This window comes from Urocampus carinirostris, chromosome 2 (assembly GCF_059441175.1).
Source record: "Urocampus carinirostris isolate Australia breed hairy pipefish chromosome 2, RoL_Ucar_1.0, whole genome shotgun sequence".
Lineage (NCBI taxonomy): Eukaryota > Metazoa > Chordata > Actinopteri > Syngnathiformes > Syngnathidae > Urocampus > Urocampus carinirostris.
In genome coordinates, this window is record NC_142350.1 from 3,714,434 (window position 1) to 3,741,095 (window position 26,662).

Genomic DNA, 26,662 nt, shown 5'->3' on the forward strand with positions numbered 1-26,662 from the left:
AATCGAAGGGGTAGGATTAAATAAGCATTTGCTCTCATTCGTACTCCTTTTCCGACATGTTACGTTCAGATTGTTTTTGTATTTTGACTTTTGTTTCTCTTTTTTTCATGTTCAGAATAAAGTTTGATTAATTCATTTAGTCACGCAAAATAAAACTGCAACTTCAAATAAAACTAGAAACAAAACGTAAGCTGTTTGTTTGGGAAACAGACTTCACCAAACCGTCATATTCGATGTGTCGGTCGTGCGTAAATTCTTTCAGAGGAAATAAACATATTAAAACGACTGTCTAAATATTGATTTTATTTTATTCACGATTCAGATTTATGTGTGCCACAAGAAGACTTCTCGAATGGAAACTTTTCCTATTTACATAAATAAGAAACGACTTGAGTCTTATATCGTGCATTTTTATTTAGAGCTGGGATGTTATCAAACGGCCATTTATGAAGTGTCCGTTTTTTAAACTGTTTAGTTGGCCGTTGCATTATTCCTAACACAATTGGCATGAAACACCCAAACAAAAATTCAAATCCAACAAGTTTCAAATTGATCAGAAAGTGCCAAGTTGATGCATTCTATTCACAAGTCAGAAAATGTCCTTTCGTGTTATTTTTTTTTTTGCAATTGCCCTTTTCTGTTTTCTTTCTCAGAGTGCTACAAACACAGAAGCTGAAATTTGTCAAATTACTAACCAATTCAAGACAATAAGAGATTAGTTGAATCAATGTTTAATTCATCCGAATGGGATATTATTGTGGATGTTCTTATCGTGTTCCATTTCCCCAAGAGAGAATTGTAAATTGATAGCCCCCATCAGAGTCAGTAGACAGAGACGTGGATTTTAATTGAATTATCCTAGAGTCGTAATGGGAGACACGAGGAGACAAATCCGCTGACTGGATGTCTTGTGATAAGCTGTTTACTAGCTCTTAGAGGGAGGGGCGCAGAAGAAAAATAAGTGCAGAAATGCACGCAGCTGGAAGTTGCAAGAATTCGTTTATTTGTGTCATGAGAACAAAATACAGTGCAATTGCAAGCAAGAGGGCACAGTGTTGTTTGATGGGGAACACTGCCACTTAGTGTATGTTTGGGAGTATAGTTATGTCATTGTTGGGTGTAATACCAATAATCGTCTATTGAAGACGTTTCTGAGCAACATACAAGAAAATATAAATAATGTTTTACTAGACGAAATGAATATATCATTAAAGCGTGTACCTAAACATCGATAATTATTTAACTTTGTAGTAAATAAAGATGAATACAACGGTAACAAGCTAAAAAAATACAGTGGGACCTCGCTACTTCGCGGTTCCACGTTCGCGGGTTCAGAGCTTCGCAGGTCTAAAAAATAATAATAATATTGGGTTGAAGTGGTAGAATAATAATTTGCCATTAATTCGCTCGTTGTCTAAATATGGTATACAGTGGAACCTCGGTTTTCGAACGCCTCTCAGTTCGAACTAATCGGAGTCCGACCAAAATTTCAAGAAATTCTTGTTTCAAGTCTTTTTTTTTTCATTTGTATAGCCCTTAATCACAATTAGTCTCTCTCGCTGTTCGGTCAAAAAATCGGAGTTCTAACGCCGGTAATGCGTGAGTGCGTACGCTAGGGTGCGATGCTGAGCGTCGTGACAAACTGTTATCGCGTGCGGACGTGCTTCGTTTTGCTTTCGCTTTTAATATAGGTGTACGAAGTGTTTTAGCCCCTAATTACACCTCAGAAGAAAGTCGTTGCTACAGGTGAAAAAAGAAAAGTAGTGCATGCAACTATTGCATTTAAGAAAGAAATAATAGCAAAATATGAAGGAGGTGTGCGAGGGTCTGATCTTGCTATGGAATACATCATGGCTAAATCTACGATCAGTACGATACTAAAGAATAAGGAGGCCGTGAACCACAAAAGTAAAAAAATCCTATTCATAATTCTTTTCTTTATCCTTTTTTTATTTTTACTCGTTCATGTTAGCGTAATCTTTCGTACGGAAGATTACGATAACACGAACATACGATTAGCCTGGGTTAGCTTTATGTTTACGTTAAACATTCGAGGTAAACATTCAGGGTGTTGGAACGGATTAAAACGATTTACATTATTTTTAATGGGAAAAATGATTTCGGTGATCGAACAAATCAGTTTTCGAACAGGGTTCTGCAACTGATTAGATAGATAGATAGATAGATAGATAGATAGATACTTTATTCATCCCCGTAGGGAAATTCACACTTCCAGCAGTCTACCCCGTTGTTTATTAACAGATTAACATGATGCCCTAGGGGTGCTTGTAGCGGAGTGGATGACGTCACGCTAGTCCAAAAGTTCGACATCCCTTCGGCAGATGGAAATCTTTTCTTTCTGAAAATCCAGGGATACACCACCTCGTGTTAGCAAGTCTGCCTCCTCTCCGATTCCCCCCGGCTTTCGTGTCTCTGTATAGCGGCGTTGAAGCCGGATAGCTCCGGGTAGCTCCGCGTGGCTACACGTTAGCGTCCGGAATGCTAAACGTGAGCCACGTTTCCGCAAAACACAGCAACTGCGCTCCCTGTGCGCTTCGATGTTTTCCACCAGCACTTGATGATCTTATTTGGTCGTGAGTTCGCATTTCCCATGATTATGGTCGAGAACCGAGGTTCCACTGTATTATAGTATTATTAGGCCTATTTTTATAAACCATCCATCCATCAATCCATTTTCTGCGGTGGTTATTCTAACCAGGGTTGTCCATGACGCGTTTGTTATATTTAAATACACAGGAAATCTAGTTGTGAGACACAATTATAACAAAAGTCGAAAGGGGAGGATTAAATAAGCATCCTAGAGTCGTACTGGGAGACACGATGGGTTTTTTTTTACGTTTTCAGAGGGTTTTTTCTTCAAATCATGTTAGTAAAATGTACCCTGAGCATTTTTGAAGGGGCGTTGCTACTTCGCGGATTTTCACTTTTCGCGGGTGGTTTTGGTCCCCATTAACCGTGATAACCGAGGGATTACTGTATACAATTTTAATCAATTTACTGTGCCTTCTAGTAGCACTTCAGTAGCAAACAATTTTTTCCATTTGGTAATTGTTTCTTTTTCCATTTCAATAATAGTTGTCAATGTTTTCCACTTTTCCCTTCCCTTATCGCGACCTTTTTTGGGGCCGTTATTTTAGGCAGAAAAAGGAAATAAAACGAACAAAATCTCATGGAAGTTAGACGTGGTACCTCTCAAGTGCAAAGATTGACTGAACAGAAAGAAATATAAAAAATTATCGATAAGGAGTGTAATTGACTCAGCTTGTTTTCTTCTTAGCATTATTTTGCCGAGGCAAGGGAACAAATCCACTGATTACAGGTCCGTGAGCCACTTTTGGGTCCTGACCCACCAGTTGAGAAACACTGGGCTAGATGACAGATGGTAGTCTTTAATCCTGTCTGCGACCTTTGTTTAACATATTTTATTCCTCCCACCTGCCCTCCAACTCACTCTTAAATTTTGTCCGCGCTATTTTCTAAATTGGCGTGCCCAGGTGTATTCCATTCTTCCTTTGTTGCCCCCCTTACATGATTATGATGATTTCTTCACTCAGAAATTAATATTAATCTAAATGTTTTTGTTTTTTTTTTCGTTTTCAGAGTGTTTTTTCTTCAAATCGTGTTAGTAAAATGTACCCTGAAGCCAAATATGATGTTTATCCAGAAGACAAGCACTATTTGACCCATTTGGGAAAAGATTAAAGGATTATTTTTTTCCCGGTCGTGTCAAGGACAGTGCAGACAAAAAATATGATTTCATATTTGGGGACGGTGACTAAATAAGGTTTGCATTTTTTCTGACTTTTATCCTAAACAGTCTTTTATCTTTTTTCCTCTTTAAAGTGCGTTAAAACACGTATCATTCATACATTTTGGATAAAAAAATATATATATGTTCAAATAATAAAAAATACAATGATAATATGATTACAATTTATGAGGGGTTTTATTTATTTTGTTGTGTATTTTTTAATAGTCTTGTTTTTTCTCAGAGAATAAAGTTGTTTTAGTCGTCTAACCGAAAATGGCCGTCAAATGTAAGAAAAGTGTTCTTTACAAGAGTTGAACTCACATAACGTTTAGTTTGCTAACTGGCACGTCATAAAACATTTTTAAGTCAGTTTTTATCCGAAATGGAGTGGCACAAACGTCATATTTTAATAATTATTAATATGATAAAGATAATTATCCGAAACTCTTGTGAAGAAAAGAAAAAATGTTTTATTTTGAAGTGCTTTTTAGGAAGTAGTATGTTGAAAGGCATTGATGGCAAACCAGGGTAAAAAGCAGGATAACGGTCAAAGGAGGAAACACATCGTTGCCAAAACTCGCCCATTTAAAAGTGGTAAGAATCACTTTTTTATCTTTACAATATTTTCTTGTTTACTTTTACAACGTTTAGATGAATAGGTATAGAATCAGTGACGAGAGTTGTGTTATCGAATGCGCTACTTGGTTGATTTACAGATTTTCTGCACGGGTGATAAACTTAAAAGCACGGAAAATGAGCACAAACATTTCAATAAAGTGACTTTTCCCGTCACGTGATTGGTAAAATTATTTTTTATTGTTTTGGTCCACCTTTGGACGAGTTTATTGTGACCCTTTCAAAACGTGAACATCACAAAATTCTCTTTTAATGTCTAATACATTCCCCCGGGTTAATATCGCTATAAAATATTTGTACTTTTTTTTACTATGCCTCCCAAGACTTGCAGTTATGCTAAAGGGAGAGGCAAAAACATGAAACCCATGGAAACAAAGTTTGTGTTTTTATTCGCAATGGGTCCCAAGGCTCACGGCGATGCAAATGACTATGGAAAAATGGCTAGAAAAGCTTTATTTACTGTTTTTGTCATGGGTCCCAAGACCTGTAGTTATGCTAATAGTTAAGCCATTGAAACAAAGTTAGCCAAGCCTTTACAGTATAGTAATCCCTCGTCTTTTGCGAGGGTTGCGTTCCGAAAACGCCCAGCGGTATTTAAAACCTTCGAAGTATGAACATTTATTTATTTCTTAACGTGTTACTCAAGAACAAACCCACATACTATGCTTAAGTATTGGTTTGACAAACAAGAGCACTGTACTTTATAAACATTGTCTTTACAAACAACCTCTGTGCTGTCAAATCATCATTTTAAAAATAATTTTGCTGTTTTATTGCACAACTGTATGGATTAAGTGTGAAGCACATTGTAAAGCGCTTTGGGAGGTCTTCATTGACTATAAAAGCGCTATATAAATGCAGACCATTAACCATTAAGGACCCGATCCACCTTACTTTACATGATTCTTTGCCGCCATTAATTGGACAATTTGAAAACTGCAATTACCTTATGGTTGTGTCGTACAGTAACCTTTTTTTAAGTATCTAACATTTTTTTAAAGTGCCAGGCGATTGGCTAATAGGGAGTCACAAAGACCCACATGTGGCTCTAGTCTAGTCATGTTTATTTGTAGAGAAAGTTCAGCAAGTGGAGAGGTCCAATTTTGTTTGCGATAAAAAGAAACTCCTTCTGTTTACAGAACACGATGAAAATATGCGAAGTAGCAAAACTGGTGTAAGTACACTACAATACGGCAAGGGAATACTGCATTTTCTATGGGTCTCAGGGCTTGCAGTAATGTTAAAGGGGGAAGTAAGAAGATAATAACCATAAAAAAAAGCTTGTGATTATCAACAAATATTAAAAAGGCACAAAAATTGGTCGCTAAATTGCATGACAACTTTAAAATCGGTTTCAATCTAAATCTACCATCTTCTCATTCCTCTGCATCCACCCACCACTACAGTGTACCAGCTCAATTTACGTCACACCAGGGATCAATAAAATTTATTTTTTAATTGATTTATGTTATTTGAATTATGTTTACACATGGTAAAGAGCTGCTCCCCCTGGCATTTTTGCAGAGCTCGGAGATGGCCAACGTGTGCCCGTACGGCCACTTCACCCACGCGGTTGTAAGAGGCATCCCGGAGACTTTCGGGAAGCTGGCGGGCGAAGGCGAGGACGTTTCTGTTGACCTGGCCAAGGCCCAGCGACAGTTCGGCTGCCTGACTGGGGCGCTGCGGCAAAAAGTTGGCCTGCAGCTGATCGAGATACCGCCCGAACCCGAACTGCCCATGAGCTGGAAACTGGAGGACGTGGCAGTGGTCCAAGGGGATACGGCGCTCCTCACCAGGCCCTTCAGACAACAACGGCGCGGAGAGGTCACACTTACTTGTACATAATTCACTCACCAACCACCAGTTGGCAGGACAGTTCACTTACCGTAAATTTGGGGACTACAGAGTGCACCTGATAAAAAGCCACATGCAACTCATTCTCGTCCGTTTATTACTTTTAAAAAGGAAAATCAGTGGGGAAATGCCTCGTAAAGAAAAGGAAAGGAATGGTTTTTTCAGAGCCAATACCCATTATTCGTATTACAAGGAGGCAGATAACCGATATTTGGAGCCGATATTAATTTGCTGTAAAAGCTTAAATGTTGGTATAAGCAATGTTTAATAATGCAAAAAAAAGGTGTTTATAAATTCAAATAAAACTCTAATAGCTCTCTGAAACTATTTCCAGTAAATAAATAAGAACTCCAACTCAATTAGCATGACTAATATTTCACTCAAACCAAAAACTAACAGTGCAGGAATAAAATAAGGCTAAGCACCAACCCATATGAAGTTACAATAAAGCGTAAATATCTCCCTAATTTTTTTTTTACTATAAATGAATAAAAATGTCAATACGACTTCAATTAGATTTAAGGCATCGCAAAACCCCCTCATGAAACCGTATTGCGAAAAACAATTGAAATTTAAACAGAGCTTGCATCAAATCAATGCTTGCTCGAATTAGAAAAAATGTGGTCACTCCTGTTTTAAAGTCAGATTGCCGAACTAATGTTATAGTAATAGCTAATCACCTAGCCTTTTACTTTAGCGTGCATTATATGCTCTTTCTCAATCACGAACACACAAGCTTGATTGACCAACTAATGTTATGATAAGAGCTAATATATCAGTCTCCACCTGAACGTGCTTCCCTAAAACAAGTTAACTGCACGTTTACGCCATTTCTTAATCACAGACACACGCTCTTCTACCACTGACTTTGAAAAATCTCTCACCATTCCAATTAGACCTAAGATTTATGGCCCGAGCCCGAACCCGAACCCGAACCCGAGGCAATTTCGGGCCGGGTCGGGCCTGAAATGTCAGTCATACGGTCGGGTCGGGTTCGGTCCTGCTTTTTTTTTTTTTTTTTTTTTTTAATTAATTAATAATTATAAATATATGTTCATTAAAAATATATACTTAAACTATGTATGGATACTAGACCAAGGAATACTTGTTATAAAATAAATAATTTGGATAAAACGGAGAAGGAGCTGTAATTGCTTTTAACGGAGCCAGAGCATGCTGGCATGGTGACATTTTCATCCGCGTTAAAAAACACAATTTGTAGAATACGATCGCGCTTTATTGTTTAAATAAACACGTTATATAGACTAGGATCTCCCAATTGTTATAATTAGCTCGCTTTATTGTTTTAATAAGCGTTTTATATAGAATACGATCGCTTTTGTCGGAAGCGTACATTGACGTTGGTGACATTTTCATCCGCGTTAAAAAACGCAATTTGCAGAATAAAATCACGCTTTATTGTTTAAATAAACGCGTTATATAGACTAGGATCTCCCAATTATTATAATTAGCTCGCTTTATTGTTTTAATAAGCGTTTTATATAGAATACGATCGGGGGGGGGGGAATTTGCATAGGAGTCGGAAAAGGGCACAACACGTCAACACCCCCTCAATGATAGTGCTGCGCTAAAATCTTAAGGATGTACTACTACTGCTGCTGTGGATTATGGCCCAATGATCAAGTCGTCAAAATGACGGACGCCCTTAAATGTTTTCGCTACCTCAAAAAAAAAAAAACGTCAATGACAGATTGTCGCTTAATGTAACATCTGCAGTGCAGACACAGAAATATAAAAGATGTAAATGTTTATACAGTTTTATTTAACTTAGGCCTAGATGTTGTAACAAAAGGCAGAGTTTAATTTGTTATCATAAATCACCCCTCCTTATAAATAAAATATGTAATTTCGGGCCCCTTCCGGGCCGGGCCAGCAAATCCAGTTAATTAGTCGGGCTCGGTCCGGGTCGGGTTTAATACCCCTTGGGCCTGCGTCGGGCTCGGGTGCTTTTTTTTGGCCCGATCTTACCTCTAATTCCAATCTCTTATCAGTGTGTTTGATTTACAGACATGTTGGGAATAAGGAGTTACCAGAGCTGCCACTGTATATTCTGCTCTAATGTTATTTGCCTGCTCATTGTAAAGTTGGTAACAGTTGTGAGTTGTAAAGCTTCTGCTTCAGTGGCTCCACCTCCGGTCGCTTATCAAATCAGAAGACGTGGGGTGCGTAGCGTCAGAAAGCAGGAGAGAAAGGCTGGGCTGCATCTGAGCCCAAATGATGTCAAATAGATAAAAATGACAATAGCAATATCCGTCAAACTGCCAAATATTGGTGCCAATAATCAATTGACCTCGATGGAATAGTAACACGTTGTGGCACAAATAAGACTTTCGTCTGCGACCGATTTGCTAACTGTCAAATCTTAATCAACCAGCACAGCAGTCAATGATTATTAAATTGTCATTTACATATACACGGGTGTGCAACAAAAAAAAGATAAATAAATAATAAATGCCTGGAATATTATTAACAAATACTGACGGCTGATTAAATATTTTAATGTGGCAGCAGCTGACAAATTATCAGCGATATTTTTCCTATCGAGCCAAAAACGTTGATATGTTGGTTGCTATCAGTCTAATTTCTGTCTGCCTGATAACTAACGTCTACCTCTCTTTATTTAATAACTAGTGTCAGCATGTGTAATCACATTTTTATGTACCGTATTTGTGTATAATGCCCACTCATGTATAACAAACATCCCTAATTATTGATTAGAAATCAGCATAAAATGTTTCACTATCTCTCAAACTAAGCATCGTAGATGACAAATGTTGAATACGTGCGGCCATGATTAAGATAATTTGACAACAATGAACACAATTCCAAGTCCAATTTATCATCAGATACACCAAAGAGTTATTTTACGGTGCATTTTTTGTGATTATTTCACAATATAAATGTTTTTTTCTTCCTCCAACCTTTAATCTCTGGTACTGTGAATGAAAACAGTGCAATGATAATGAGATTAACTTGAATATTATTTTGTATGTGATTTATATCATTAGTGGTTCAGTAATATCTGGTGCTCTCACCGTTGTAACCCAGGTTTTATTCCAGTTAAATCCATTGTTTTGCGATTGAGGTCAGCAATAATTTTCGACTGACCAATCATTGAAAAAATATGGTAATATACTACCGTAAAACCTCTTGTATAATGGGCGCGCAAACTTTGAATTATCTCTAGTTAAGAAAAAAAGTGCGTTATACACAAATATATACGATACTAGTTGCAAAACTTGGTCTCCTCGCCATCACTTTTTAATGTGCGTAAGGGATGGGAGGGATTAAGATCAGTCAGATGGCAAAGCAAGTACACAGGCTGTTGTAATTGTACAGCGTTCTGAATTTCAGTCAGGACTGGAAATTGAGTGTTGTTTTTAGTGTTTTGTTGCATTCCTGCATTATTGTTAAAGCTAATTGAATTATCATTGACTGTTGCGCTAGTTGATTGAGCTTGACAGCTGTGGACACAGTCCGCAAACAAGTGTCTTTATATCAGCACAATGTGTTACTTTTCTGTGCTAGACGTCTACGCGCTGATTGTGCCAAGATCACGATCTTACTCCATAAGGACAGTGGGAATCTTGTTCATCCATGTATGCGCCTCACTAATTAGATGACGAGACATGTAGCAACCGAAGGGAGTCATAGTTACTCCCGCTGCTTACCACCGTTTGATTAAATTTATTCACTTTGACATTCAGAGCACTTGGCAGAAATCGCCAATCGCTTGCTCTCTGGATGCTTAGTTTCCATTAAAAAGTCAGATTCCCCTGGTTTGCACTATTGTAAGTGAGCCACAGTGTTTAAAATGTAGATTAAAGGTAGCAGCCTATAGTCCGTAATTGTGCTTTCAGGCAGAAGCGTTGCGCCGGGTAATGTTGGAGCTGAACATGACAGTGGTGGAGATGGACGGGGCCCCGGGGGACTCAGGAGGGGCCACGTTAGAGGGCAGCGACATCCTTTTCACAGGAAGGGAGTTCTTTGTGGGCATCTCACCCTACACTAACCACAGGGGGGCAGAAGTCCTTGCAGACACCTTTCGGGTAAGCACACCATAAAAATTGGATTGGAATTCCACTTGAGACGAAGCGTGGGTTACTCATTTAGATTTTGGTACATAGTGGTCATTTCAACACTCACAAAGGATCTGTTAGTCAAAATTAGTAATTTTTTTTCCCTTACAAATTTTGGTTATAGCAATCAAACCTACTTCTCATGTTGTGTTTGGCTGTACAAGTACATGCTTTTGGACAATGCAGTTCAATAAGATTTGAAATCCCTCTAGATTTTTTAATGATATACGAGTTTCGTTTTTCCTTCCAATTTTATAATCTTAAAAACAGACCTGTGGGCTACCAGTGTTCTTGAGCCAAAACGAGTAATGACATCTGATTTGCTTTTTCTTTGTAAATATTGCATTCTAAATGTACGTATAACAGGTGAAGTTCCTTTAAGTATTTAGACTGCACACACTTTTCTACAAGTATTTCTTCCATGTTGGTTTAAGATTGGGGATGGCGTAATCGTAACAAGTGCCGTACTTTGAGACGTTTAGTGATTAAGGGCTATAGAAATAATGACCCGACTTTCATCAAATTTGAACATTGTTTCTAAAATATTTTGGGGCGGTTATCAAATATTCTGATATTATTTATACTTTTGTGCAAAGGTATTTGGCAGAAGTGTAGAGACGATGGGTGACAGTGGAACGGTGTGGCAGGTAAGTTAGTTGTTGTTTGCAAATGACACAGCGCTTGTGTCCGATTCTGAGGAAACATTGAGAAGGTTAATAAAAGGAGTTTGGAAGTGTGTGTGACAGGCGCAAGTTATGTGTGAATGTTGGGAAGAGTAAGGTGATGAAGTGTTCACGTGATGGAGTGGGCATGGCGTTAGAAATAAGGTTGCATGGACAGGTGCTGGAAGATGTTGAAAGCTTTAGGTACGTGGGTTGTGATGTGGCTGCTGTCGGTGGAATGGAGTGCGAGGAATTGCACAGAGTGAATCAAGGAAACAAGGTTTTGGGTGCTCTGAGGAGAGTGATGAGTAACAAGAGTATGAGTATGGATGTTAAGAGAGGACTGTATGAAAGTGTGATTGTGACAACTGTGTTGTATGGTGCAGAGACATTGAGCCTGAACGCAGATTTGAGAAGGAAATTAAATGTTTTTAACATGAAGTGTTTGAGGAGTATGCTAGGAGTGACAAGATTGGATAGATTGAGAAATGAAATTGTGAGAGACAGAACTGTAGTAGTAGTGGAACTGAGCAAGCGTGTGGATAAGCAGGTACTCGGTTGGTTTTGAACACATGGAGAGGATGGATGGGAAGCGAATGTTGAAGAGGATCTACAGAGCAGAAGTAAATGGAAGGAAACCAAGAGGAAGACCGTGATTGACGTGGATAGATGGTGTTATGAGTGCACTGCAGGGAAGAGGTCTAAATCTAGTGGAAGCTAGAGCTCGTGTTGGTGATAGGAATGAGTGGAGAGGTGTCGTGAAAGGTTAGTGGGATGTTTGGACACGCTCTAAGACAGGGGTCGGGAACCTATGGCTTGCGAGCCATATATGGCTCTTTCTATGAGTATCTGTGGCTCAGAGACAAATTTGCGTGCAAAAATTCTCCATGCTGTTCAAAACTTGAGAAATCTATTACACTCAGGTACACGCAAAGCCAAACCTATATTAAATACAAGTGCATTACTTCGCAGTATATATAGGGCACGTTTTTCACTACAATTTACAGTCAAGGTGTCACACAAAAAAAGGGGGAAAAAAACTCGTTTTGGCTGTACAACGCTAAAGAATCCTTTCTATAAACGTTCACTATATAATCTGTGTTCAGTGTTTAGATACCTTAAGATGAATCCACAGAACTGTAAATACGCCAAAACACCGGAAGAGAACTTAGTCATTTGATTGGGTGAGTCGGAGGGATGGGTGGAGCTATGCAAAAAGTGCAAGCACTCCCTCCCATCTCTCGCCCCACTCCGTATGCGCCAAAAGTAAGCACACCAGGCTCCCTGTTTGCAGAATGTTGTCACGTTTTCACAAAACAACTGCTTGCATCTAGTTTTGAAACCAATATGTATGAAAAAAAAGGGGTCAAAATGAGTTTAACCGATCTTGAGTAATTGCAAGAAAGAGACAAGTTTAAAGTGGTATGTTTGTTGATTTTGGGACAGGGGCTCTGGCATTATTCTCTGTTCATAATTTTTATCAAATCATCAAAAATAAATGTGCTGAAGACTAAGCTTTTGTCTGGGGCGCGGGATTAGCAATTTAGTAAATTTGTCTCATAATATATGGTGTGGCTCTTTCCCAAAATAAAATTAATATTTTTTGCTTTTATGGCTCTTTGAGTCCAAAAGGTTCCCGACCCCTGCTCTAAGAGATGGGCAGGGCACCTGTATGATGTGGGCGGGGGTAAACCAGTGAAAGCTGTCGGGCCCTGCTGTTGAACAGAATTGTGTTGTCACCCTAACCAGAGTGACATGGCCGCTTTCTTGTGTCCAGTTTCATCTGGAGGGATGAAAGCATGACCAACTTGGGTGCCTAACTTGTTTGGGCATTTGGGTTGGCCATGGTCCAAAAATTTGTTTTTGCGACTTTTTGTTTTTTGTATGTTTGTCTTGCTGTCAGCCACCCCTCTCTCGAGGGATATGACCAGGGGAGATGGATATATATTTTGTGGGGGAAAAAAATTGCCTGTCTAATAAGTGTTAAGATTTTAGAACACAGCTCCTGAAAATACTTAACATTTTTAAAAATTACAATTAAAAAACAAAATGGATTGTCCCAGTTTTTTTTAATAACAGGTAAATGGTAATTTTCAGCCATCTTTAAATTGTATCACTATTTTGGTTAACATGCATTTTCGAAACAACTTCAACCTCCAAACTGTCATGTTCTTAAGGTTAAAACTGAAAAACAGTTCTATTTTCAGCACTTAAAAATCTAAACATTGTAAGTCGTTTTACTGCCTCAAATGTTCTGAATATTGAGCCATATTTAAATGTGAAGGAATACTTGGGACTCTCAAATGCAAATGAATTTTAAGTTTCATATTAAAAACACCAAGTAAATATTAGGCTCAAGAACAAAATGAATAACCCAGATCTGTTAAAGCCATGAAAATTTGAAGGGGAAAATGTTGTGCTGAATTCCAAGCATTGCAAAATCTAGCTCAGATATTCCGCGACAGCACATTTTGCATTTTAATATTCTGCCCCCCCTTTTTTTGTAGGACTTTTCAGTGTCCACCGTGCCCGTGTGCGGGGGCATCCGACTGAAGAACATCTGTTCCATGGGTGGTGACAACACAATCATCATCAGCAACAGCGAGGGCGCAAAAAAGACATTGAGGGTGTGATTGATCTTATTGCTCTTTTGTTCAATGAGATCTCATTGGTAGTTTCTGCGTCTAGATGATGGAGCAGTTGACGGATCATCACTATGAAGTTCTAACAGTCCCGGAACAATGGGCCGCCAACTGCATCTACATCAAGGGCCCGTCCAAGAAAGACTTCCTGCTCCACCGACCGGCAGGAGAATGCCCAGACAGCATTCCTGTAAAGTAGCACTCCCTTTGATTTTCCTCAAAGTTCATTCTATTTTGTAAAAACATTTTTGTATTTTGTTCGCAGGTTTTCCAGAAATTGCAGGATTACACTTTCTTGCCGACTGCTTGCAGCGAGGCTGCTAAGCTGGGAGCTTCTTTGTCCTCACTTTGTCTTCTGGTCAATAAGAAGCACACATACTTTTGAGGAAATTGCAGTTAGCATTGCTGGATTTAGGACAAGCTGGTTAGCATCGCCTGGGCTAGAGACAATCCCTTTGATAACATTTTTTATTTCTCTTGTTGGAAAGTCACTTTTTGGTGTTCCAGGGCCACATTTTTGAGGAATGTAAAGGAAAAATGCCATTCAAATTGGCTACAATTTTCAAATGAAACCTGTGAAAGTGCCCCTAATAAAGTGTTTAAATAGAAGAAAAAAAAAAAACAATTTGACGATGTACTCAAATTCATTTATTTTTTTCAGAAACAACATTTAACGGTTGGACTTGGCAACCCTCTCCAATTCGTCTTTCTTCTTGATGGCATATGAGTTAGATGAACCCTTGAAAAGCAAAACAATCAATTCAATAAATCAGAGCAAAGTGGCAACCTCAATCCTTAAACAGACCTTGGCTGCATTGATGAGCTCATCAGCCAGACATTCTGCAATGGTCTTGATGTTCCTGAAAGCAGCTTCTCTGGCACCCGTGCACAACAGCCAAATGGCCTGCAAGTATAATATATTTAAGTGTGACAAACATAACAATGCAATCAGGAAACCCGATGCATTAGAGTCTGTAATTGGCTCGACCACCTCAGCGTGTAGCAAACGAATAAGCTCAGACCTTATTCTCAGTGCTCTGGCACAGTGTTTTTCAACCTTTGAGCCAGGGCATGTTTTTACATTGGAAGCATTTAGCGGCACACCAATAACCAAAAATATTATGAAATTACACTGGACAGTATTTTTAATCACAATATAATTTATAATACCCACTGTCTTTACAGCACAGACACTTGACAATGACATAATATTTGCAGAAAATAATTCATAAATGTTTTGTAAAATTTTAAAAGTAACATTGGATCATTTCTCACTGCACACCTGACGTTCTCAACACACTAGTGTATCACGGCACAGTAGTTGAAAATCACTGCTCCAGCAAACCAGAAGAAATGATGTCAGAGGCCTTAATAATAATAATAATAATAATTTCCTTGAATTGTCATTCTGTGTAACAATGTACACAGAACGAAATGTCGATTGCACCTGACCCGTTGTAGCGAGCCGATGCAGCCGCAGCCAACAGAGGGCGCCGCCGACCACTTTTTAAGTCTTAGGAATGACTCGGCCGGGGCGCGAACCACCGACCTCCCAGTCTCAGAGCGGGCGCCTTACCATCTAGGCTACTGAGCTGGTATCCAGCTCCACTTGAAAAAACAAAACGCTTATAGCAGGTGTTTTTCCTCAATGTATTACCTGGTTGACCCTACGGAGGGGGGAGACATCCACAGCCTGCCTTCTGACAGTTCCAGCACGCCCAATACGGGTAGAGTCCTCACGGGGTCCGCTGTTGATGATAGCGTTCACCAACACTTGGAGGGGATTCTACAATAAAATTGAATAGCACCAGATTGTTACATTTTGTGCTCACCACCAGGCTTTACTTGCCCAAGACACACCACCGAAAACCCACAAGCCCACAAAACCCTAGTGGTTAAGTTATCCGACCAACCATTAGCACAGTACACAGTATTTAAAAGAGAATGTGTCTAAGCTGGTGATTGGCTGAGCTACTGGAAATATCAGCCAATGAATATGCAGAGACGTTTCTTCTACGAGTGCTCAAGCACACCAGGACCACAGAGCAATGTCAAGGTGTGACTCTAGCCTCGCTTGGCTCAATTGTGACACTAGCGCACCTCTCCAGTCAGCAAGTGGATGATCTCAAAGGCGTGCTTGACAATGCGCACAGTCATCAGCTTCTTGCCATTGTTGCGGCCATGCATCATCATGGAGTTGGTCAGACGCTCTACGATGGGGCACTGGGCCTTGCGAAAGCGCTTGGCGGCATAGCGGCCACCTGAGTGGGGCAGGTACTTGGCGTACTTCTCCTTCACGGCAATGTAATCCTGCAATCCCAGAAAATAAATTTTTAAAACTGCAAATTTTCAGCATTTCAAACATCTATTGGTAACAGGCATGTGTCTAGGCTGGTGATTGGCCGAGCAACTGAAAAGCATCAACCAATGAATAAGCGAAGACTTTCTTTACGAGAGCTTAAGCACACCAGGCCAATGGAGTGATGTCAAGGCGTGACTCTAGCCTCGATTTGAGCAACACATGTTGCCACCACTGCTCACCTGCAGAGAGATGTCATTGATCTGCACGTCATCTGTGCTCCATTTGCCAAAGAGCTTGATCTCAGGGGTCTCAGACACTGCTGGTGCGGTCTCCCAATCAGTCACTGGACATTTATTTGGGTTAGAATGATTAAATTAGAAGTTTCCTTATCTTCAGTTACAACATTAAACCTAGCTCTCCGAGAAACACCTCAAAGAGAAATATAATGACAGGATAAAATATTTACAAGGGAGAGCTTGAAGTCAGGTCCAAATTGGCTCTGCATAATAAAGTAATGAAACATTAGCAGCAACGAACTACCAATAAATGAATAGCCATTTTGCAATATCACTAGCAACATTAAAAGACACTCGTGTTAAAATGTGTTCCAAGGGTTTTGGACGCAAAAACTAAGGCCCTTAAAGGAAATAAAACTAATGCATTTCACATACGATTCATACCGCATCTTCTGCAACCACTGCATTGTAAGCTTTGACCACTTTTCGAAACAATGTTTTGGACGATTCCCTGACATCACATTTTAAAATGTATAGGTAATATGACATACAATTCAAAACTATTTGCGGCAGTATTAGCGAGTCAACAATAATTGCTGGGAGCATTCATCCATTTGCATTAAATCGGTAAAACATTATGAGACTACTAAAACATTTAATAGACTCTAAACACGTAAAAGAAAAGAGGAATGTCAATAAATGGCAACGCAAACGTCTCGGGCTAGCTTCCACATGGGCAGGAAGTTAGCAACATGCTAGCGCTTAGCATTAGAGTAAAAGATAAAATTGATTTATCCTTTTAGTGTAGATTTGTCTCAACTTTTGGGAAAACTAGAACTCAATTACGTTTCAAATAGTGCCAGAATTATGATACTGTGTGCATTTTAACGTAAATAAAATTGTATTTTTTCACTCACTGGTGTCCGACGGTCTGAAGCACACTTCACGGAGACAGAAAAGGGCCTCTAAGCGGCGACGCTCCAAGATATCCGCTAGCGTGGTGTCGTATTTCCTGTGCGCTATGATTTTTGGGTAGTTGAGTTGTCAAACTTTGACGACTTACACCGATATACCGCCCAAAAAATCAGTGAATGTTTAATAAATCCTTAATGTAAGTTTATGTTTACACCCATTTTCATCCAATTATAGCCCCATAGAAAATGCTTTAAAATTTTCATTTCCAAACACAAATAAGGATTATGATTAAATCTTCTACGGTATTTACTTTACAAATCAACTCATCAATTTCGGTCTGTTTTAATAAAGAACTTAAATAATATCAGACTGTCGTAAAACAAACTACAGCCGTAAAGAAACATAGTAAACAAAACAAAAATACAGTAAAAATGCTTTATCAATAAAAAGAACACTTTGGCTGTTTAATATGTGTTTATTCAAAAGGCAATCTATACACAAACAAAATTATTGTCATTACTCACAAAATATTGTTCTATATTATGTACAATACCATATTTTTCTGAATAATAACACAAAAAAAAATCACACCATTAAAACATTTTTATTGGCAGATACATATTTCTCAAACATGTTTAACACTCTAATTTTTGGGACAAAATGGCTGTATCCTTCCTTTTAGGCTTAAAAATTAGAAGTTCCCTTAAAATACCTTCTAGAGTTGTCAAAAAGAAGTGGTACAAGCGTACAAATGTCAAACATTTTCCCAAATGAAAATACAATTAAAAATATTTGACACGTTCATCTTCCCTTTTGAAAAAGAATATATTTCAGTTAGTTTAATAAAAGTCCCTTACAAAGATGAAAGAGAATGCTATATTTTTGAAAGATTAAATCTACGACTGCAGATATGAAAAATAAAGTGACAGTGTTTTAAAAATGAAGGATCAAACTGTTATGCATTAGTTTGACATTCATACTTTCCGGATCTTCTAGGATTTCATTGATGATCTTAGCACTTATGGTACGAGTTCAAATGCGGCATGACAGGGACAAGTTAAGGCGCGGGCTAATATGAATAAAATAGCTAAGAAATATTTTGAAAAGCAACAGCAACATCTGGGTAAAAAATAACTCTAAACTCTAGCTCAAATGCCAACCATATCCTTAACCCTACCAAAACCCTAAAAAGAAGACAATAACAACCTCTACAAAAAAACACGTTAAAATACTGCATGAAACAGGGCTGAGGTAATTGATGAGACAAAATGGCCACCTTTGGTTCTAATGCAGCCATTTTTCCATGCAAGCGCGGTAGACGGTCTCGTTAGAGTGCCACCAAACGTGTTGAACGTACGGGACAGAACACAAGATGAGGTCGCCGCGAGACGCCAGTGTCTTCAGACCGAAGATATCTTTCTGGTAAATGCCTTGTCGCTGCATCTCCACCACCGTCTCGTTGTCATCAAAAAATCCAAACTGACTAAAAGTAAAAATAATAAAAATAAAACGAGGAACAGGAAAGGCATAATATGACAAAGATAGTCAGGAGTAAAATAGAAGAAGTCACCTGGACTGCCAGGGAGTGATGACACCATCGTCTGGTCCCCCTACAAGTACCAGCTTGTCAATTCTCAGGAAGTTTTTCTTCCATTCTGATATTTGGACATAAAACATTTTTTGTTTAAACACATATGGATGGCAAAATTTTGATATTTTTAAACAAAATTTCCTAATTTATTAACTGAGCCCTAATCCCCTAACACTAACTTTACTGAAACCTTAACACTAGTCCTCACCCTAAAGCAACCTGACCTAGTCTTAAACCTACCATAACCCCAGTTTTAACCCTAACCCTACCCTGCACAAACCGTAACCCTACCAAAGCGCCAATTCTAGAGTAACCTTAGCCCCAACTCTACCAAGAGCCTAAACAGAGTGCTAACACTGCAGAAACCCTAAAAGTAAGATCAGACCTAAAAAATCCAGCCCGACCCGTCCCGCAGGTATGGAAGCCCGAACCGGACCGATTAACTTGATTTGAGGGACCGGGCCTGAAGAAAACTCGGAGCTGCACTTTGGCGCCGCGCATACTTCGGTTAAAGTACGAGGTGCAGCGCAGAAGTGCAGCTTTGGGTTCACTTCGGGCCCGGTCCCTCAAATCAACTGTGCACTTTGGCGCCGAGGTACGCATGGCCGGGAAGTGCAGCACTGAAGTGTACACCTCAGTGCCAAAGTGTATTATTCAAGTAAAAGTACATATACTTCCAGTTCATATCACTCAAGTAGACGTAAAAAGTAGTCATCCAAATAATTACTTCAGTAATAGGAAGTACATGATGTGCAGATCCGCTTTCGCGGGTTAAGAGCTGCGCAGGACTAAAAAATAATAATAAAATAAAATATTTTTAAATAAATAAATAAATAAAATTTAAGCATTTTTGAAGGGGCGTCGCTACTTTGTGGTTCCACGTTCGCGGGTTCAGAGCTTCGCAGGTCTAAAAAATAATAATAGAATGAAATAATTAAAAAAAAAAAAGATTTTTTTTTTCTTTTAAGCATTTCTGAAGGGGCGTCGCTACTTCGCAGATTTTCACTTTTCGCGGGTGGTTTTGGTCCCCATTAACCGCGATAACCGAGGTCCCACTGTATTTATTTATACTGTACTTGTATCTCATATTGACGATCTCCACTACCAGCACTCTTTTCAACTCACACACAACTACTTTTTTGGCAGCTTTTCAGTCCAGACTTCAAGCGTCCACAAGAACTTCAAAACAAGGCAGAGAATTATCTGACCTGTCGAGTTTGGGTTGGGCCTGTCGCTGTTGAGCAGCGCCAGATAGTCGCTGCTGTTGACGTACATGTCCTTATGGTGGGGGTCTGAGGGTCAAACTTCAATTTTAATATTTGTATTCATATATCAATATTTAGATTTTTCGTTATTTAGGTTCACACCATTCCAATAGTTGCAGATAGAAACTCTCTGCCCGACGGCCGTATAACACAAATGATACAAGTTGGACTTGACAAACTGAGGAAACAAGTACTTCAGGTAGTCCGTATCTGCCGGAGAAAAAAACAAACAAAAACAAAAAAAGCGTGTCGATTGCTTGCCATGGAAACTGCACAGAAACGTATGGATAAGTTTTACCCCCGTATTGTCCAGCTTGAGGTGAGGAGAGAGAAATGAACGAATGAACATTATGATCTGGCAAAATGGACAAAATTCCTCGGCAAATTAGACCGCCTGAAACAACAAAGATGGGATTAGTCACACACATTTTAACATGTTATAAAATGATGAACTAAGGCATTTAAATAGTAGTAGAAGCACTACTTGGACAAGTCTCCACTCTACCTCTTTTTAAGGTACATGGGGCACTGGAGAGATCCACCATAATCAGTCGCATGGCATTGCTCAATTAAAAGCATTTATCTTCCTCATTAAAATATATTTTGATTTTCTTTAGAAGTAGCAGCTCAATTTGGTCGTGTCTCCTCTTTACCTCTACAGAAGTTGTTTGAGGCACTGGAGAGATCGACCATAAACAATCACATGGCAACTTCAAAGCATTTGTGTTCCATATTAGAATATCTCATCTCATCTCATTAGCCATACCGCTTATCCTCATTAGGGTCGCGGGGGGGCTGGAGCCCATCCCAGCCATCTCCAGGCAGTGGGCAGGGGACACCCTGAACTGGTTGCCAGCCAGTCACAGGGCACACAGGGACAGACAGCTCATTCGCTCATTCACACCTAGGGACAATTTAGACCGGCCAATTCACCTGAAATGCATGTTTTTGGAATGTGGGAGGAAACCGGAGTGCCCGGAGGAAACCCACGCAAGCACGGGGAGAACATACAAACTCCGCACAGGAAGTCCGGAGCTGGATTTGAACCCACGACAGGTTCCCGAGACATGAACTGTGCCGCACAAGCGCTAACCACTGCGCCGCCGTGCTGCCATATTAGAATATATACTTTATTTTTTATTTTTTAGAAGTAGTAGCAAAAGTTGGTTGTGTCACCTCTCTACCTCTTCATAAGGTACACGAGGCACTGGAGTGATTGGCCATAATCAGTTGTGTAACTCAAATCAAAGCATTTATTAGTACATATTTTGATTGTCTTTAGAAGTAGTAACACAATTCGGTCATGTCTTTTCGCTACCTCTTTAAAATGTGTGAGAGGCACTAGAGCTTAGCCAAGATAATTTTTAAAGCGTTACCTTTTGTGCGGTCCCATCTCAAGGTTTTGAGGTTTTTGAGTTTTTCCTTGCCTTCATGTAGGTTTTAGATCAGGAGATGGTGTAATAATAGTCTGTGGTTTGCAATAATCTGTGGTCTGTGCAGCCCTTTGACACTCCTTGTGATTAAGGGCGTCACAAATAAACATGACTTGACGAAAACTAGTAGCACAATTTGGTCGTGTCTGCTCTTGACCTCTTTGTCATGTGAGCGAGGCACCAGAGAGCTAGGTCAAGATAATATTTTAAGCATATATATTTCTCATTACAATATATGTGGATCTTTTATGAAAGTAGCAGCACAATATGATTGTGTCTTCATATACATATAAATATGTTGATTTTGTTGAGCGTCAGCCAAAGTCACGCTGCTGTAATTTTCCAGAGATGGTCACAAGAATGAATAAAACCCTGATAAGTGTCAAATGTGAAAAATGTCAATATTGCCTGACCTCTCATGAGAATTTCCATTCTGACGTTAAACAAATGCCGACGGAATGTCATTGAAAGGTCACCCGTTGCAATAAAAACACGCACCTTGAGAGTAGCAGATAAAATGGACTCCTTCTGCGGAATTTTGCATGATGGGATAGATGGCGGCCTTGAAACCTTCCACTTGCTTCCACATGGGCTGCAGACTGGAACCTCGGTCAAACAAGTCGATCACCGTCACATTGGTCCCTGGGTGAGACTGGGGACAAAACCATGTTGGATTTCAAAAAGCAGCAATTTCACACTTCAGATTCAGAATATTTAATGTCACTGTCAAAAAGCAACAAAACTTTGTTTGGAGCATCAGGTCATTCATTCACAGTGAAAGAATATGCAAAGATTCACAGAATAATATTTAATATCAAAGTTAAATAGCCTTACAGCCTTTGGATATAGACTTCCATAGAATTCCCAAGGCCCACGTGACTTTTTAAGCGACCGCCATGTTGGATTACAAATGACTATTATGCAAATCCATATCAGTCCGCGTACTTCACAAGGTTAGACGGGTTTTGTGAGACTAGAAATGAAATGAAGAAACCTTTTGGCTAATTAAGAACATAGAGCCGTATTTGACGAAAAACGACAAGTAGTCATTGGATCCCGGCGTTTTATCTGCAATTTTATACCTGGACATTACCAACTAAATGACTAAATACGTCCGGAGAAGAAGACACAAAGAAATATAGGAAGAATGGAGGGAAGGAAACAAGCACAAAGGAAAATAGGGACATAGAAAATGAGATGAAAAGAAAGAGAAGAGAAATAAGGAAACAAAGAAAGATAAAGAGATAATAGAGAGAACAAAAAAGACAATGAAAAAGAACTAAAGAAAGACGGTAAAAACTAACATAAGAAAATAAGGAAAGATGGAGAGAGGAGAGAAGGAGACAGAGAAAAGGAGAACAAAAAAGAGAGAGAATATAGACACGGAAAATAGAGAACAAAAGAGAGCAAGAACAAAACAAAAAGAAAGATACAGAGCAGAGACAAAATAGACAAATAAAAATAGAAAGAAAATAGACCAAAATAAAGGAACAAGGAAAGACAATAAGAGCAAGTGAGTAGAGAAAATGAATAAATAGAAAAAGAGACAAAAGCAAAACAAAAACAGAGAAATGAAAATAAACCAAGAAGAAAAGAGTGAAAGACCGATAGCAAGAGAAATACTGTAGACAAGGAAAGAGCAAGACTAAGAAAATATTATATAATATATTCAGATTCAGATTCAGATTCAGATTCAGATCTACTTTATTGTCATTCTAGTACACGTGTATACAGAACGAAATGTCGATGGATCTGACTCCCACAGTTTCCCTCAGTGTCCTTCAGTGTACAGATATAAATAAAGCTGTATTGTGTTATTTACCATAGTGCCGATAGTGCAAGAAGAGACGCTAACCAGATGTGCAAGATGGACAGTCAGGTTAACAAGTCAGGTACACAGTACCATTATATTGTAAACAATAACACTGTAAGTAATAACACTGTAAGTAACAATAGTGCAGAGATCAAATGTGCAAGGAGTGGCAAGCTATAAAAAAAAAAAAAAAAAAAAAAAAAAAAAAAAAAAAAAAAAATATATATATATATATTATATTATAGTATATATATTATATATATATGCCGCAGCCATATCCCCCTAGTGGGAGGTGGCTAGAGTCATTTCTGGCTCTTTTTAGGAGATTGATACAGAGGAGGGGATTCCCAGCCCCCTCGCGCAACCCAACTGAGGTGTTGGGAGTCATTAGGTGACCAAACCCCCCAATTCCAACCCCTAATGCTGAACGCCAAGCAGGGAGGCAACAGGTACCAATGTTTAAGTCTTAGGTATGACTCGGCCGAGGCTTGAACCACAACCTCCCAGTCTCAGGGCGGGTGCCATACCCTCAAGCCCACCGAGCTGGTAAGAAAAAGACAATGAAAAAGAGAGGGAGGAACAGAAAGAAACAATTATAGACAGGGACAGACAGACAAACGGAAAAATAAAGACTGAGAGGGAGGGAGACAGATAAAGAGACAGAAAAAAAATAAAGAAGAAGGTAGTTAAAAATACGGAGAGAGATGGCACTTGCATACGAAATTCCCCTGTAAATCGCAACGACTGGTGAGCTATTTTCAGAACCAAACCAAGGGCTACCCGGCTGATCTTGACGGCTATCTGGCGCCCGCGTGCAACACTTTGGTGACCCCTCCAAAGTAAAAGCACACCCCACACATGTCACTCCGTAAGATTCTGCAATGCAAACTAGACAGAATTAAGGTAAACATTTCCACATTCGAAAGCTACCTGGTTTATAAAGCTTTGCAGGTTCTTGAAATCTCCCGAACTGTCGAACAAACCGTGAACGATGATCACCGGCTTGTAGGCGACCGCAGCGGCCCACAAACACGCGCCAAGCAGTGGCCACAAGAAGCCCCCCTCCCATCTAATCGAGTATACAGGCAAATATTTCATTTTAAAGGAAAAAACTGTCAAAATGGATCAAGAAACGCAACAATAAAACAGAAAACCCTTCGATTATTTCAAAATAAAAGGCAAAAATTCTCTAAATCGCCTGCCGCCATAGCCGCAGAAAAACGACGGATTTCCCTCATTGTGGCGTTCATTGTGATAAAATAGTAATAAAAGCCGATTTCGTAGATTGAATAGTCGATAATAAACACGAGAAGACCAAGCGTGGAGGGTTTATTTGTTCCGTTGTATGACGTCACTTCCTTTTAGATAGGGGACAGTTGAAAACGTTTCAAAACCTTAATCGTGTTACAACGACTACTATCGTTTTAAATAAAATAAAAATGTTCGAAATTAACATTTTATGAAACAAATGTGGGACATTATTATTTAAAATGTTTGAAAGCGACTAAATATATTGACGGTGAGAATGATTAACAGAATTTTTCTTTTTGTAAACTCAAGATTCATCAAAGGGCGCACTAATTGAATTTGTGTAAAATAAAAATACAATCCGTTTTATTTAATCGATTATTTGATCGTAAACATTGGACGGACAAGCGTGGAGTGTTTATTTTTTCCGGTCAATGTTGAAACGTAACTTAGTGAGACGACACTTCCGTTTTGAAAGGGCACATTTGTGTCACTACGATCGATACAATTTCATACCTGTCAACTTGTACGGTTTTGCCGTACAAAGTACGTTTTTTATGCATTTTGAGACGAGTACGACGTACAAGGAAATCTGTACGGAAAAATGCAAATTTGTCAATCGCATGGGGATTTCCCATCATGCATCATTCTGGAAAAAAAATATGGTGTACGATTATTTTGTATTTCGTACGGGAAAATACGGCAGTTTGTACGGGCATGTAGCCGTGGAAGGTTGAGTTATGCAATTTTCATATAAAATGTTACAGCCAAATACAAAACAAATGTCGTTAAAATGCATTTAATAAGTGTTGACAAGATTGCTTATTTAATAAACTTTAAAAGCGGCTAAATATTCACCCAATGAACATTTGTTCTGGTTTTCTTAAATTGCAGTCACATGAAACCACGCTATAGCACCATATATCTTTGAGTAACATACAAATAAAAGCCAATTTAGTACATAAATTGATCGACGATTAGAAAAAGGATGAAGCGATTGCATACCTGTCATCCTGTACAAAGTACATTTATTGTGCATTTTAAGACGTGTACGACGTACGAGAAAATATATACGGAGAAACGCAAATTTCTCAATTATGGTTACCATCCGGTACACACCGACAGTCACGAAACGGCAAATCAATCAAGTCAAACAAGTTCGCCTCGGAAGCCTCTATCTCGGTATCGTTTTTTTCGTTGCAAACGAAGAGAGCGGTTTGATGTAGTGAAAGGAAGTCAGTCTCTTTTTAGAGAACCGGCTTTTTCTGCTCAACTCATTAAAGAGAGCTCTCAAACAGCTCACTTGCTTTGATGCATTATAGTACGAATTATTAGGTTGTATAAAGAAGTTAAGAAAAAAAGGAAGTATAAAACGAGAAAATGAAAAAGACAGGTTTGTGGTTATCCCTTTAATCAGTATATTACCAACAATAATTTAATGCAGAAAATGAATTCACAATTTGAATAAGAATGTGTATTATTCTGCTTAACTATATTTGCATGCATTTTTTCCTTCTACAGAGAACGTCCAAGCTACTTAATTTTTGAACTTTTTTTTTATAATAAACCTCATTCATGTCGAGCAACTCAGGATCTCACAACAAAATGTTAATTAACTATATATGATAGAACGACCCCGCGCCCCTGAGGATAAGCGGTGCAATGGATGGATATCGATGATATAACGAAACACATGTACTATATAACATGTTAAACTACATGAATAAACACGTTTGAAAAAAAATATGGTGTAAGATTTATTTTGTATTTTGCTAAGGAAAATACGACAGTTTGTAAGGGCATTGAGCCGTGGAGGTTGACAGGTATGCAATTGTTTTCGGGCAACGTTTTAACGTCCCAATTTAGAAATGCTTCACTTTCAGTTAACGGCACACTGTTGTTTAATTAAAAGTAATATTTGTTATATAGATAAAAATCTACGTAAACAACCTAATAGAAAACAAAAGTCGGATACTGTCATCAAAAATTAAATATATCTATAGTTATCAAGAACTGTCCTCATTACTTCGAAAAACAACTGTATAAGGTCAACATAATACTCCTAATAATCAACAATTTCAGTGATAAAAAACAGACACTGACAAGTTACTTGCTGAGTTTTTACTTTTTACTGAGAAATTATGGTAATTTCAGCAGATATTTCATCAATAATCACCAAGACATGGAGCAGCA

General features: G+C 38.8%; 3 protein-coding genes and 2 non-coding genes across 6 annotated transcripts; 1 reads left to right on the forward strand and 4 right to left on the reverse strand.

The window, feature by feature from the left end:
• The first annotated feature begins 3,534 nt into the window (after nucleotides 1-3,534).
• ddah2 (DDAH family member 2, ADMA-independent) lies at nucleotides 3,535-15,010 on the forward strand. 2 transcript variants are annotated; one of them, XM_088328409.1, is made up of 6 exons: nucleotides 3,535-3,805; nucleotides 5,933-6,232; nucleotides 10,144-10,332; nucleotides 13,532-13,651; nucleotides 13,713-13,856; nucleotides 13,932-15,010. In XM_088328409.1, exons 2-6 carry the CDS (start codon nucleotides 5,942-5,944, stop codon nucleotides 14,049-14,051), a joined length of 864 nt encoding a protein of 287 aa, XP_088184535.1. In that variant the 5' UTR covers nucleotides 3,535-3,805; nucleotides 5,933-5,941; the 3' UTR covers nucleotides 14,052-15,010. The 2 variants fall into 2 exon arrangements, with proteins under 2 accessions (XP_088184535.1, XP_088184534.1); XM_088328408.1 differs by lacking the exon at nucleotides 3,535-3,805 and adding an exon at nucleotides 4,218-4,366 and having other exon boundaries at nucleotides 13,932-14,996.
• Nucleotides 14,292-17,274, reverse strand: rps5 (ribosomal protein S5). The gene is made up of 6 exons (XM_088328410.1): nucleotides 17,122-17,274; nucleotides 16,208-16,311; nucleotides 15,767-15,976; nucleotides 15,324-15,452; nucleotides 14,472-14,570; nucleotides 14,292-14,405 (listed from the first exon to the last, which is right to left on the reverse strand). Coding segments are annotated over exons 1-6 (612 nt in total). The 5' UTR covers nucleotides 17,123-17,274; the 3' UTR covers nucleotides 14,292-14,336.
• Nucleotides 15,609-15,741, reverse strand: LOC148370682 (small nucleolar RNA SNORA3/SNORA45 family). The gene has a single exon (XR_015849843.1). It is a non-coding gene; the product is annotated as a small nucleolar RNA SNORA3/SNORA45 family (small nucleolar RNA).
• Nucleotides 16,045-16,176, reverse strand: LOC148370683 (small nucleolar RNA SNORA3/SNORA45 family). Its single transcript, XR_015849842.1, has one exon. It is a non-coding gene; the product is annotated as a small nucleolar RNA SNORA3/SNORA45 family (small nucleolar RNA).
• A 433-nt stretch (nucleotides 17,275-17,707) lies between the features above and the next one.
• ppt2b (palmitoyl-protein thioesterase 2b) lies at nucleotides 17,708-24,573 on the reverse strand. The gene is made up of 7 exons (XM_088328411.1): nucleotides 24,152-24,573; nucleotides 21,907-22,060; nucleotides 20,274-20,369; nucleotides 20,078-20,185; nucleotides 19,919-20,002; nucleotides 18,690-18,774; nucleotides 17,708-18,602 (listed from the first exon to the last, which is right to left on the reverse strand). The coding sequence occupies exons 1-7, from the start codon at nucleotides 24,317-24,319 to the stop codon at nucleotides 18,404-18,406; spliced, it is 894 nt and encodes a 297-aa protein (XP_088184537.1). The 5' UTR covers nucleotides 24,320-24,573; the 3' UTR covers nucleotides 17,708-18,403.
• Nucleotides 24,574-26,662: the final 2,089 nt, after the last annotated feature.